This window comes from Vulpes lagopus, chromosome 2 (assembly GCF_018345385.1).
Source record: "Vulpes lagopus strain Blue_001 chromosome 2, ASM1834538v1, whole genome shotgun sequence".
Lineage (NCBI taxonomy): Eukaryota > Metazoa > Chordata > Mammalia > Carnivora > Canidae > Vulpes > Vulpes lagopus.
This window is the reverse complement of record NC_054825.1, coordinates 4,876,594-4,890,399: the sequence shown is the minus strand read 5'-3', so window position 1 is coordinate 4,890,399 and position 13,806 is coordinate 4,876,594. Positions and strand designations below refer to the sequence as shown.

General features: G+C 49.9%; 1 protein-coding gene across 2 annotated transcripts in view; it reads left to right on the top strand.

Moving 5' to 3' along the window:
* DOCK1 (dedicator of cytokinesis 1) overlaps window positions 1–13,806 on the top strand; it is a 497,787-nt gene that overhangs the window by 458,040 nt on the left and 25,941 nt on the right. For both annotated transcript variants that reach the window (XM_041744687.1, XM_041744686.1), the window contains exons 40-46: window positions 162–266; window positions 4,577–4,718; window positions 4,853–4,931; window positions 6,612–6,696; window positions 9,613–9,699; window positions 12,483–12,659; window positions 13,569–13,652. In XM_041744687.1, coding sequence (XP_041600621.1) covers window positions 162–266; window positions 4,577–4,718; window positions 4,853–4,931; window positions 6,612–6,696; window positions 9,613–9,699; window positions 12,483–12,659; window positions 13,569–13,652 — 759 coding nt within the window. The remainder of the gene's footprint in view (window positions 1–161; window positions 267–4,576; window positions 4,719–4,852; window positions 4,932–6,611; window positions 6,697–9,612; window positions 9,700–12,482; window positions 12,660–13,568; window positions 13,653–13,806) is intronic.

Here is a 13,806-nt window from a genome sequence, read left to right as displayed (position 1 = left end):
TGTGGCAAGGTGACCAGATGCCTGTCTGCGCTGTCTCCCCCACATCCTCACCTTCCCACCCAGTTGGAATCTCCAAAGCTTGAAGAGCCCACTGGAAGATTCTAGAAGAATGGATGCTCAAATATTCTAATCAAACCTGAAACTTTCTTTCTTCTTTTCAGAAAAAACAGGCTCAGTTTTATGAAAACATCGTCAAAGTGATAAGACCTAAGCCTGACTATTTTGCTGTTGGCTACTATGGACAAGGATTCCCCACATTCCTTCGGGTAAATTTTGATTCCGTTTCATCTGAGCCAGGATTGCTCCCTGGACAGAGAGCCCCTTCTCATTGTGAGGAATGATTTGGACTTTGCATCCATGGGTCGGTCTGAATCTATGCTCTGAATAGCTCTGTGCATAGCTTAAGCTATGAGAGAAGGCCTGCTAAGGTTTTCTTTGATTGTATAAAAGTTTCCATCTGATTTTTCCTAAATAGAGCTCTCCTTAAGAGATTTATGTGTGTTTTTTAAACTGTGGTCAAACACAGATGATGGAAAATTTACCAAGTTAACCAATTTCAAGTGTACAGTTCGGTGGTATTAATACTCTTGTGCAGTCATCCATCTCCAGAACTTCTTCGTCTTTCCGAACTGAAAATCCATACCCAATTAAACAGTAAGTCTGCATTACCCCACCTCCCAGCCCTGGCAATACCATGCCACTTTCTGTCTCTGTGAAATTGCCTGTTCTAGGTACCTCCTAAAGTGAAATCATATGGTGTTTGTCCTTTTGTGTCTGGCCCATTTCCCTTGGCTTAGGGACTTTAGGGTTTATCAGTGTTGGAGCATATACCTGAATTCCATTCCTTTTCATGGCTGAATAATATCCCATTGTACAGCTAAACCATATTTTATTTATCTATTTGTCCTTCAATGGACATTTGGGTTGTTTTGGTTATTGTGACTAATATCACCATGAACATGTCTATTTTTAATTCTATGAGAAATTATAAGTGGATTTTCATGGCCACATTGCTAGGGACTCAGAATCACACTCTGTCCCTTAGACAGATGTGTTCTGTGTGACACATGATGGAAGAAATACTATGATAATCAGCCGGATGCCCATTCCCTAGCACTCATGAGGCCAGAGGAGAAACTGTATAAATAAATGCTGCTTGACCTACTAGTAGAATTGTTTAAAGTTTCTCTTGGATGCCATTGACACATGGGTCACGATTTCTTAAGATTTTTTTTTTAAGACCCATGGTTTTCTCTTATGCTGGGAGACCATGCATGATTCCTCTGGTTTCAGCGAAGGGGGAACTCTTGCCTAGAACACAGCTGTCTTTGGCCCTCGTGGCTGATTACAGAGAAGTCCCTAACAGCATGAGATACCCCTTGATGTTGCCAGCAGGAGAAAGGACTTACTTGCTGAGTACTTGTCATGGTTTCTGTGACATCAACAAGTGAGCTTCATAGGCCTGGTCTGCTCCAGAAGGTCACCAGTTGGTTTATACACTCATTCAAGGTCCTGAGTGACTGGGGCATCTGGCCCTGTCCTGTCACTGCTGGTCCGTCCTCTCTTCTTTTTTTTTTTTTTTTAAAGATTTTATTTATTTACTCATGAGAGACACACACAGAGAGAGAGAGACAGAGAGAGAGAGAGAGGCAGAGACACAGGCAGAGGGAGAAGCAGGCTCCATGCCATGGGAGCCTGGCGTGGGACTCGATCCTGGGTCTCCAGGATCATACCTTGGGTTGAAGGCGGCGCTAAACCACTGAGCCACCCGGGCTGCCCCTGTCCTCTCTTCTTAACACCACTGCTCTCCTTGTGGCAAGACATGCCTAAGACAGCGTTTGATCAGAAACCCAGATTCCAGAAAAAATCTTCCCAAAGAATGAATAAAGGACATTTGGTTATAAGCCCTAAATTAGGGAAGGTTTTGAAATTATACTTTAAATTTAAAATATTTAAAATTCAAATATTTTAAAATATCTAAAATATGAAAAAATTCACCCAGCTGAAGATTATTATGAACCTGGAGTTGATGTTATTAAAGGCCTTCCTTAACACGTGTGAATCCGTAGGTGTGCCCCTGTGTATGTGTCTCTAAGAAACAGAGAGACTGACCCTAAGTCATGGCTGATCTGGGCTGTGCTGAGACGTTACGGAGTGTGCATGGCCCTCGGTGGATCGTGCTGTGACTTAGGGCCACTCACTATGACTCTGCCCTGACCTGCTGGCATGCAAGTGGGTGGGGTGGGCACTTCGCAATGAGCATTTGATGCCTGGCGTGTGCTGGGCACACAGCACGCGTGCTCCAGGGACTGCACTGGGTCATCTACCCTGTCAGAAGGACAAGATGCAAAGTGTGAATGAGGAGTTTAATGGGCTTGATGAATATTGAACTGACTTCCCTGCCACACCTGAATAATTTTGTGGGACTATAGCAATATATTTATTATGCTTCACAGATCACCTGTCAGGGGTCAATTTGACAATGACATTAACAGTTACAAAAAAGCAGGTGAAATGTTTAGCTATTTAATGCCTCTGAGAACTGACTGTCCCTTTTGCTTTGTTATTCTTTAAGAATTGGTCTCATTGGGTTGTTTTCTGAGTTTGTTTGTTTGGTTTTTTTTTTTTTTTTGCTTTCATGTTAATATTTATGGTTCTTACAAGGAATAAATATCTTTGACTGTATATACATTTCCCCCTTATTTTCATGTTGAAGGGACTGCTTCAGAATGCAAAATAATTGACATTTCTAGAAAATGTTAGTAGTATTTTCATCTATAACTCACTAGTGTTTTTCTATTAAAGCCTTTATATACATTTTATTATTATGTCTTTCTTCTAGCGTAAAGCATAATAAATGCATGTGAGTGTGTAGTAGCCTGTTATACATTAAATCTTCCTGAATTTCTGAAATGTTTGGCTTTATATAGCCTTAAAAGATGCCCACACTGTGTATTTATATTTCTAATTAAGACTACATATTACTTCAGTTTCTGCTTGACATTATTTTTTTGGAGAAAGAGAACATTTTTCTTCCATAATGGGTACTTGAAGACATACCTAAGCACAAAGTGAAAAAAATATTCAATTCTTAAACTGTTCCTTCTTTAGTGATTTATAGGGACTCAGAATAAGTCAGGACTAGGGAAAGAAATGAATTGAGTACCCTAGAATCTCTCTTTATCTTCTGAAAACTCATTAATTAGACAAATTTTCATTTGACTTCGCACCTAGTCTCTAGGAGATGAATGCAAGAATAGACAGCAGGATGCTATTCTGTGGTGCTGTCTCTCCTCCTCTGTGGCATCTGGCCTAGGTCATAACAGATGATAGGGCTGCGCCTGACTCATGGCCAGCCAGTCTGGGGCCTCTTGCTGATTGGAATAACAGATCCCATGAGGAAAAGCATCAACCCTCCAGCTTCCCGTTTCTCAGGTCCTGTGGCATCTTTCCCTTGTGATACTTTTACTATAGGGTCAGACAGTCTTCAGGTTGAGCAGGATGTTGGGGGCAGGGGGTGTAGGTTCAGGAGCCAGTGGTAGCATCACACTACCCATGGCCACCTTTCTGTGACTCAGCTGATAACTCGGAACACACTGTTGAATCTGTGAAGGTACAGAGACCTGTGACATCGTAGAATCAGGGAATTCCTTAGAGGTGCATTTACTGAGCCACCATGTCACCCCCAAACAGAAATGGCCTCAACAAGGCAGCCCGTGCAAGGAAGAATGCTCACCTACCTGACACCCACCCCAAGGTCACCTAGCCATCTAAAACCAGCCCCAGGGGGACTCTCCAACTCAGGAGTTATGGAGGCGATAACGTGTCATCCAAGATGGACAAGAGCCAGTCTTTAGAAGGAGAACTCTGATGTTATACCTGTCGCTCATCAATGGGGGCAGTCCTGCCATAGCCCTGTCCCGTCTCTCACCACTGGGGAGGCCACGGTGCTCACAACTCACTCCTTTGGTCTCGACATCTTTCCTTGGGGTTCAGCCCTTCTCTTGGCTGTGTCCTGTTGGAGACGGCTTAGAATGTGATGCTCAGGCTCTCAGCATGGAGGCCACACCTCAATCCCATGCTCTCTTAATATTCCTCCTGGGGGATGAGAGCTATTTAATTAGAACCTACCCCAAAAGAAAAACATGAACACCATGGTCCACTTGCCCTGGTGCCTTTACCCTTTTTAGCCACTTCATGCCCCCTATAAGGTGGGCTTCCAGTGCTCACTTGGCTCTTCCTGTTTTTTTTTAATTGATTGTTACTGTTAAGACTGAAATACATCATCAGATGTCAGTAACGTTGTGTTCAGTGCTTCTTAAACACTATTAACTTATGTGGCTCATGTTTGTGCATTCTTTTTTTTTTTTTTTTTTTTTTTATGTTTGTGCATTCTTAATGAATAAGGCCAGTGCAATTACAAGCTGTTCTTCAGTTCAGCGACTTTATTAAAAAAAATTAAAAAAATAAAAATAAAAAACTCTCAAGCATATTTTGAGACCAGTGCATTAGTGCGTGAACTGGTTGGTCCTGGCCTTCCCCCGTGGTGTTATTTAATGAATGTCATTGTTTCCAGGGGAAAGTTTTCATTTACCGAGGGAAAGAGTATGAACGCAGGGAAGATTTCGAAGCTCGACTGTTAACTCAGTTCCCAAACGCTGAGAAAATGAAGACAACATCTCCACCAGGCGATGATATTAAGAACTCTCCTGGCCAGTGTATCCTTTACGACAACCCTGTGGAACATGACACGATCGCCATGCCGTGCGCCTGGGTGGCGGGGTGCACCTGGGGACCTCATCGTGGCTGCTGTCCTCCCTCCCTGGTGATCCTTAACTCTCTTTGCCTTCAGATATCCAGTGCTTTACCGTAAAGCCCAAACTCGATCTGCCCCCCAAATTTCACCGGCCTGTGTCAGAGCAGATTGTAAGGTAAGCCATCCTGCTTCTCCCACCTACCAGTAGGACGGTGGCAAAGGGCTGTGCACTCAGCATTTCACCTTAAAAGGATGGATTTTTGCTTTCGACTCGCTTTCCAGTTGATCTTTCCATTACTTACAAGAGGGGTGGTGGAAGGGGAGGAGGGCGAGGGGTGGGGGTAAATGGGTGACGGGCACTGAGGGGGACACTTGACGGGATGAGCACTGGGTGTTATTCTGTATGTTGGTAAATTGAGCACCAATAAAAAATTAATTTATTAAAAAAAAAAAAGGGAAGCACATTATTCCCAGCATCAAACAGTGAAGGAGGAAGTTAGTATATGTTGCTGGGGGCGCTATAAGAATTATTCGTTCCCTGATGTGGGGAGACAAGGAAAACTCGGGAGGAAGCAGGGTGCACTCAGGTCTCCTAATAACGGGCCAGGTGTGAGGGTCCCCAAAGAGCTTCTCAGCGGAGCACCAGCCCAGCCCGCCACTTGGCACTTCTGAGTCCTGCCTGGGGAGGGCGGGAGTGTTTGCATGCTATAAGGCCAGAAAAGGGACTGGGACATTTGCTGTTTTGGATGGGGAACCCATATACCCTGCCCCTGCAGCACCACGATTATATAACATGGGATTATGAGGCAGATTTTTAGACTCACTTGTCAGAGGTCCAAATTTGGAGGGCTGATGCCTCCCATTGCATTGCACCTGGCCTAGCAATGCTGTAGAGATACTCTGCTTTTAGATGTTTCTTTAATGTTAAGAATTTTCCACATGATCCATGTTCTGGTTAAGAAATTAACCTCTTCGATGGCCTCATAATGCTCAGAATCTGCTTATTTCACATCTTGGGTTGTTGTGTCCTTCCTCAAAATTCACTACCATTTCTTTAACCTTTTATCAGCCATAATGGAAAGTAAGCCAGGACTCTGTTTATTGATGGATGATTGCTTCCCCGAGGCACATATTTTAAGTTTTGCAACAGTTTATTTCAGAGAGGCCTTAAAGCAGATAGTGAATCGTAACTGATGATTACAACTGATTGGCTGTTTTGCTGTGACGTGGGGGGGTGCTGCCTGCATTTCCATGCTGGGTGTGAATCAGTCCGCCTTTGGCACACGCCTGGAACCTATCCCTTCCCCAAAGAAAGAAAGTACACGCGTGGTCATGCGTGCCGCTTTTCGTGGTTGCAGACTCTGCCTCTTGTAGACATGAAACTTAAGGTATATAAATAAGATCTTTTTAAAAATAATAAACACATGATTTTAAGACTTTTTAATAAAAATTTATTAAATAATTTTAATAAATTAATTGTTGAATCACTGCATTAAACCAGTAAGTGATGAATTAAAATTTTGAAGTCATCAACATAAGAGTGGGGGACGCAGGCCTGTTGCTCTCCTTCACTTCACCTTTTCTCTGTGCGCCTGTTTCACTCTTACTCAGCATCTCCTCTCCCCTGGGGGTTTTCAGAGACAGGAAAGAGGCAGAAACCCAAGGTAAATTTTCCACCTGCCAACATCCCTCTTCTGAGGCTGGTGGGGAAAAGGAGCCTCAGCTATCCCTCCAGGTCAAGGTTGGGGAGATTTTAAGGGATGCAGTGACCTCTCGGGAGGCAAGACCCCATGTCTAAAAGCAAATCGACTGCTTTGGGGATGAAATGTCTAATGATCTGTCTGTCTCTGTACAGTTTTTACAGGGTGAACGAGGTCCAGCGGTTTGAATATTCTCGGCCGATCCGCAAAGGAGAGAAAAACCCGGACAATGAGTTTGCGGTAAAAAAAAAAAAAGGGCACCTGGGTGGTTCAGTGGTTGAGCATCTGCCTTTGGCTCAGGTCATGATCCTGGGGTCCTGGGATCAAGTCCCACATCGGGCTTCCCGCATGGAGCCTGCTTCTCCCTCTGCCTGTGTCTCTGCCTCTTTCTGTGTGTCTCTCATGAGTAAGTAAAATCTAAAAAAAAAAAAAAAAAAAAAAAAAACTAGATAAACTCCCAAAGAACCCATTCCATCACCAACAAAACCGCCTGTGGAAAACTGGCCTCGGAGGTCACCACAGTGCAGTGTCAGATGTCTCTGTGCCTTGTGCGCAGAAGTCCAAAAACAAATCCTAACCCCTTCAAATGTGGTGAAACAATGAACCTTTCACAAACGGGGTCGCTAAGGCCTCGTAATGCTACCAGAAGGGGACGGGTGCTGTGACCCTGCACCTTGTGCTCGTGACACACTCACTTCCCTCCTTGGCTTCTCGGAGCTATCTCCCTCTGAGCCCTGGACCCCGGAGCACCCTGCTGGTGCCTCTAATACAAATAGGCACACGGAGGGGCCGATGGCAAGCAGTCAGAGGTGAGCAGGGCAGAAACCCAGATGCTCATTATCTATCACCTGAGTTCCCTGACGCAAGAGGAGTAGGTGCTCCTGGGCAGCACAGAGTCATGGGCCAGGTAATTCTCTGTGCCGGGGCCGCCCTACACATCAGAGGATGTTGAGCAGTGTCGCTGACCCTCTACCCATCAGATGCCAGTAGCACCTCCCTAGTTGTGACAACCAATCGAAAAGGTTATCATGCACTGTCCCCTGCATTAGAGGCATGAAAATATTAACACAAATTTTTGCAGCTTTTTAAAAAATATACAGTTGGTTTAATGGATTCCGTTTACGAAGGATAAATCAATTTTTGAAATAAAGCCCAATTATTATTATTTTTTAATGTTAACATTTCTCCCTCCTTCTGTCCTGCAAACCTCCTCTGGAAATCCCTAGATAGGCCTGTATTTTCAGGAAGCTGTTAGCCACGGGCACCTCCGAGGAGGACCAGCAGCACTGCTGGGGACTGCATCCCCTTGCCTATCATCGGGAGGTGTCTGGGGGTGCAGAAGGTCAAAGGTGACCTGACTCAGAGTAAAGTTTGGAGCACTTCCAGCCAAGTTGCTGCAAGTTCCAGCCAAGTCCATACAACCTCCCCCCCTTGAAGCCCTCAGTTTCCTGGTGATCCTCCGGGCAATGCCTGAGAGTCTCCAGTCTCGGTGCTGAAAGGCCCTTCCTACCCCAAGCCATCTCCCAGGGTCCACAACGAGCTTACGTCCCGTGGATTCGAGTCATTCCCACTCCCCACACTGGTTATCTCCAACAAAGACCCTATATCTTGGTTAGTGCCAGCATCCCAGGATAGCCTCCTTGCTAACTGGTCACTGAGTGTTGGCTGTAGCAGTGAGGGAGGGGACAAGACCCCAGCACCGAGGAGGTGGCTTTCTGAGCCGTCCCTGGTAGGGCGCTTGCGGCAGCAGCGCTACCCTCTGTGCAGCATCTCTGGGCCACGGGATTTACAGGCAGTTCTTGAACTTCCCTCACACAGCTCACATCCGGCAGCTGTGTGTGTTCTCAAACCATAAAGAACGAGGCGCAAGGAGGTCAAGCAAACTGCCGATGGGTGTGCAGCCAATTGGGACAGAGCTAAGAATAACTGAGACCCCTGACATTCGGGGCCGCACTAAGCCTCCGAGGCTGTGCTTCTTCTAAATGGCCCGAAATCCCCTAATGGCCCCGTTAGGCCTTCGCACTTGGACGAGGCTTTCAGAAGCCACAGGATTTAGTCCTTCACACGCCTGACAAAGCCTAAGGCTTGCGGATAAGCGTGGGGCTTTCTGCAGCAATGGGAAGCCAGGCTCGGCCCTACTACAGGTGGCCTGGCCCCCCTGGGTTGGGGGACGCGGGGAGGGCTGCCCTGCCAGGCCAAGCCCTCAGTGTGGCCGGCCAAGGAGGGGGCAGGCGGAGAGATAGCACCTGACTTGACCGGAGTGGGCTTGTCCAGAAGGCCCTCGGTGGAACCCAGGGCCCCTGCCCCAGGTGTGCTGGCCTCTGTGGGGGTGCTGGGGGTGCAGCCCGGATGCTCTGAAATGCACCCTGCTGCTTTCCAGGGAAGGTCCCAAGGGAGCCACATCCTCGAGCAACTGGGGGGACGGAGGCCCGGCCCCTTCCCTGGCCCCTCTGGAGCCTCAGAGGCCGGGGAGAGCTGCTCCTCTAAGATCCAGAGCAGCTTTCCAGAACTGCCTGTGCTGTGTGTGGCAGGACCACTCCTGACAGACCCGTTACTGGAATGTCTAAGTCGCCATCTCTGGGTGGTGGGTGGTTTTTTTTTTCCACATCTGTATTTTCTATCGTGAATATACATCAATTGTGCAAGATAAAAATGTAAGCCTGAGATACTGACCGATCGGTCTCAGGATGTGAGCGGTCACTTTCATGAAACCCACTTTTCCTTAATACCTGTCTGTGCACCTTTGAGTTTCTTTTTTTTTCTTTTTTTGAGTTTCTTTTGAACGTGAAGCAAGGCTAACGGAGAACCCCTGGAGCCTTTGCAGAACTCTGTTTGCTCAGAGGGAGCTCGCCCTCGTTTTGGCGTCTAGAATTCACCCCGAATCTCCTGTTTTATTTTCTTTGCCAAATGCCAGGGCGGCTGGCGCCACTGGCCAGGGGACACTGCTGTGTCTCATGTGACCGTCCGGCCCATAGGCAGAGCATGGCGTGCCACACGCCGCGCACAGAGAGGGCCCCGTGCGACTCCTCCGGGGAGGACTGTCCCGCATGAGCACCTGCCTCGCAGAGAGTGACTGTCCCGCCCAATCAGGGCAGAAACTTTCAACCTGCTGACATCCTTCTCCTGACAAGTGCCGTGTGTGTGTTCCCTTTGCAGAACATGTGGATCGAGAGAACCATATACACAACCGCGTACAAATTACCTGGAATTTTAAGGTGGTTTGAGGTCAAATCTGTTTTCATGGTAAGGATACCCCCCCCCAGAAGGCATCGTGCTTTCCCCTCCGTTCGTTACAGGGCTCGTCTCGCACTCTGCCACCCCAGGTCAGACGGGACTTAACCCATCATCACCCCGCGTGGTCCTTGGGGCATCGACTCCCCTGGCCCACGAATATTGTGCTGGAAGTGCTGTGTAATCACAACCAGCTCTAGCTGACAAGAAAACCAGGATTAAGATCTCCTTTCTTCTTACAAAATATTTAAATCTAGTCATCGCTGTGCTGTTTTGACAGTTCTTTCTGTTAACTAAATGAAAAGTTTAAGACAAGTTCCAATTTACATACACTTTTTAAGATCTTTCTTCCTGATGCTTTTATTGCCATTTACATGACAAACAACTTGATTAATAGTACTTGCTCATTTCAAGTAAAAATAGCTTGAGAATATACCCCTCACTGGCACTTTTTAAAGAAATAATGACTCGCATCTCATCAGCTAAACTTTGCTTTGCCTCCGTGGTGAGCTACGGGACAGTTTCATCTACATGAACCGGAGCCCGGCGGCAGATTCTCACTGAATATATGGAAGTCTCAGGGAGTGGCAATTGCCCGTATAAAGAGATATGATTGGAATATGTATGTTGGTGCGGGAGTCGCAATGCCTTTTGTGTTCAGCCAGCGGGATCTTCTCCAGAGCGGTGGTGCCTCCCATTTCCAATGAGTCCCCTTGGAAACTTCTGACTTGGTTCCCAAACCTGGCTGGAACCTCTTCCGTAGCCCAGTTTCCACTCTTGTCTGCCATCCATGCCCATCTGAGCTCGGGCACATCCCCCGCACCCCCATCCCAGGTGCCCCCCCCCTCCTCCTCCTCTGAAGCCCTGGATCTCCGTGCCTCTTCCCACCTGGGGCACTTGCATTTTCTGCTCTAGGAGCGCCCGCTCCGAGCCCCCCTAGCACCCAGGCGGGAGCAGTGGATGGAGAGGCCTCAGAAGGTACATGGCTGGTGGCAGAAACGCAAGCCTTTGCTGGCACCATCCGGGTGATGATGAGGATGGAGTGGGGGCCTTCGCATCAACAGCACTAATCTTCCTAATGAGCCCCTGCCCGAAGCCCTCAGTAAGCCGGGATTTCGAGAGCCAGCCAGATCGCGAGAGGAAGGAGCTTAACAGCTCAGAGGTAGAGAGGGGTGAGCCCTGACTTCCGGTGAAGACGTGCTTCTGCCCCCCGCTCTGCTTGCCGTTTTTAACGAACTAAGAGGCTGGAAGCCGAATAATCCCGGAGCGCATCACTGAGAGCCGCTCTGGACCCCCACCTCCGCCCCTGCCTCCTGCGTGCCTCCCAGGCCAGGCCGCGTGGGGCACCCAAGGGGTGGCAGCTAGCCCTGCAGTTGGATTAAAAGGAAAACTATTCTTTCTTGAGGCAAACGGGATCAGAAGCAGGGAGTTAGCAGGCAGTCAAAGCGGAGAACGTCCCCGGAGTGGGGATTTGGCGAAGGTGTGAGGCGTGTGCCTCGGGTGCTGCAGGCCAGGACCTGACCCCGCCGGGGCCCGGGTGAGAGCAGCAGCCCTGCGGTACGTGCTGCTCAGGGGTGAGCGCAGCTGGGGCAGCGGGGGGGGGGGGGGGGCAGCATGGGCCCGGCTGCCCCTCTGTGTGTGACCACCTGTCCGTCAGCTCCCAGGCAGCACAGAGTGGGCGGAGCAGAAGCAGCCGGCTTCCTCCACAGTGGCTCTGAGGCCCGGCCAGGCCCTTCCTCCATGGTGACTTGAAGCATCGCTCTAGAATCTGGGACCAGCCACGAGCAGAGTTGTCTGTTCTGAAGTCCCTGCCCCCCACCCCCTGCTCCCCTCTGCCTGGGCAGACAACCCCCAGGGGCTATGGGGTGGGGAGGGGGAAGCAGGCTGCTCTGCTTCATCACTTGCTGCAGACACGGTGGGGTTCCCAGGCACCCATCCCACCTCCTTCAGGGGAAACCCAAACTATCCTGTGTTGAGATCACCCTGGATATGGGTCTGTGACCCAACTGAGCATCTATTAGAGTGAGGCCTGGTGGGAAGGGGTTGCTCTTGTTGCGGCCATGTCTCCCTAGTCCTTAGGACTGAGCCAGAGAGGTGTGCTCTGCTGGGCCTTGCTGGGAGCTGCGGGGTCCCCAGAGAAAGGAGGACATTTGCAAGATGGGCAGTGGTCCCTGCGTCCTGCACAGAAGGCCCCACTGACCAGTGGCAGGTGTTCAAATGGAGCCTGTGAGGTGCTATTGGAAGTGGTGACATGTTCCCACCAGGTTTGGGGGGCTCTTCCTTCATAAGTGAGTATGTGGCCTAATGTGGAGACCAGGGCGGGGCCCTCCGCCCCTTCCCTGACCAAACAGGTACAGGAGGCTCATAGTGTCTAGGCCTCCTGCCTCAGGGGGCAGTGCTAGATTGCTCAAAATTCCTTAAAATCCTACCCATTTTAAAAGAACCAGACCACATGTGGTTGCGTGCACACATATATACATGTGTGTGCATGTGTAGGAACACCTGCATATACACACACCCCTCGCAGAGCCAGAAGCCTTGTATCAGCCCTTGGAATTTGCATGGGAGGGCCACACCTGGAAATGCACAATGATATTAAACACCCAGCTGTTCTTGTTTGGGTGATGAGGGACACCCCCAGAAAACCCCTCGGGAAGAAAGGTGTCCAGAGGAATAGGAAGTCTGGCCCCACTTGAAAATGCTTCCCCTTGGCAAGGTCCCACAGGCCAGAGAATCAGCAGAAGATGGTGGATGCAGCCACTGGCCTGAAGTCACGTCTTCTCCTTGCCCTGCAGGTGGAGATCAGCCCCCTGGAGAATGCCATCGAGACCATGCAGCTGACCAACGACAAGATGAACAGCATGGTGCAGCAGCACCTGGACGACCCCAGCCTCCCCATCAACCCCCTCTCCATGCTCCTCAATGGCATTGTGGACCCTGCCGTCATGGGAGGCTTTGCAAATTATGAAAAGGTACGTGACGTGCCGGCGGCACAGCCCTGTCTCGGGACAGCCTGTCTCCGGACACGTATCTCCAAGCCCAGAATCCACCGTGGGCTCACTGACCCATCTCAGCTGTGACCAGGCCAGGCCTGGGAGCTCCTAGAGGCGCCAGCTACAGGAGCCCGACCCCAGGCAGGGCTCCCCGGGCGTGGTCCCCGCAGGTGGGGGGACTACCCTCTAGAGCTGCCCTCGGGTGGCTTTCAGGAGTCCTTGGATCAATAAAAGCCAAGAGATACCATTTTAGTGAAAGACAAAAGGATCAGAACGTTTGGGATCGGCAGGCATGGCGGGTACAGGGGAGACGCTCATCTCCTCGGAAGATGTCTCAGTAGGAAGGAGCAGAAGTTGAAGGGCGTGGGGTGTGGGCACGCCCAGGGGTCTGCACGACAGCTGGCTCTTTCGGTTACCAGGTTTGGAACGTGGCCACAGCCACTCCTCCCATAGTGTCTGTGGCAGTTTCCTGATATAACGATGGCAGAGTGGAGGCCGTTCGCAGACAAGTGTGCTGACCCCTTGTGCAGATGGAGTAAAAGCTGAGGCAGAGAGCAGGCCCAGGGCAGGGTGCCGGGTGCGAGTCAGGGCCCTGTGAGCCGCTGGGGAGCAGCTGCCAGCAGACTGAGCAGTCAGGGTCAGCTGTGGCTCTGCCGGATTCCAAGGACAGGGGTGCCACCCCCAACGCCCCTCCTGGCTGCCCGTTGGCTCCGTTTGTTGTGTTTGATCTAACCAGGCCTTTTGCCCTCAGTGCTGGGGAGGGTCCATCCCGCGGGGGGTGGGTCTGTTTCATATATGGCTCCATCCCCAGGGTCTGGTGCATGGTCAGTGTGCAAAATCACGTGTTGGGTAAGCAGTGTCCTGAGTGGCTCTCCCTGTCTCCACCAGGCCTTCTTTACAGAGCGGTACCTGCAGGAGCACCCGGAGGCCCACGAAAAGATTGAGAAGCTCAAGGACCTAATCGCGTGGCAGGTAAGCGTGGGATGGCAGCCCTGCAGGGCTGGAGCCGGGAGGCTAACCCACACCCACTGGGCCGGCTCCGCACACGTGCCAGCCCGCACAGAAGCCTGGGACATGAGCCAGAGGGCATGTAGCCATGTTTGCCCCCAGATAAACCCACCCACCA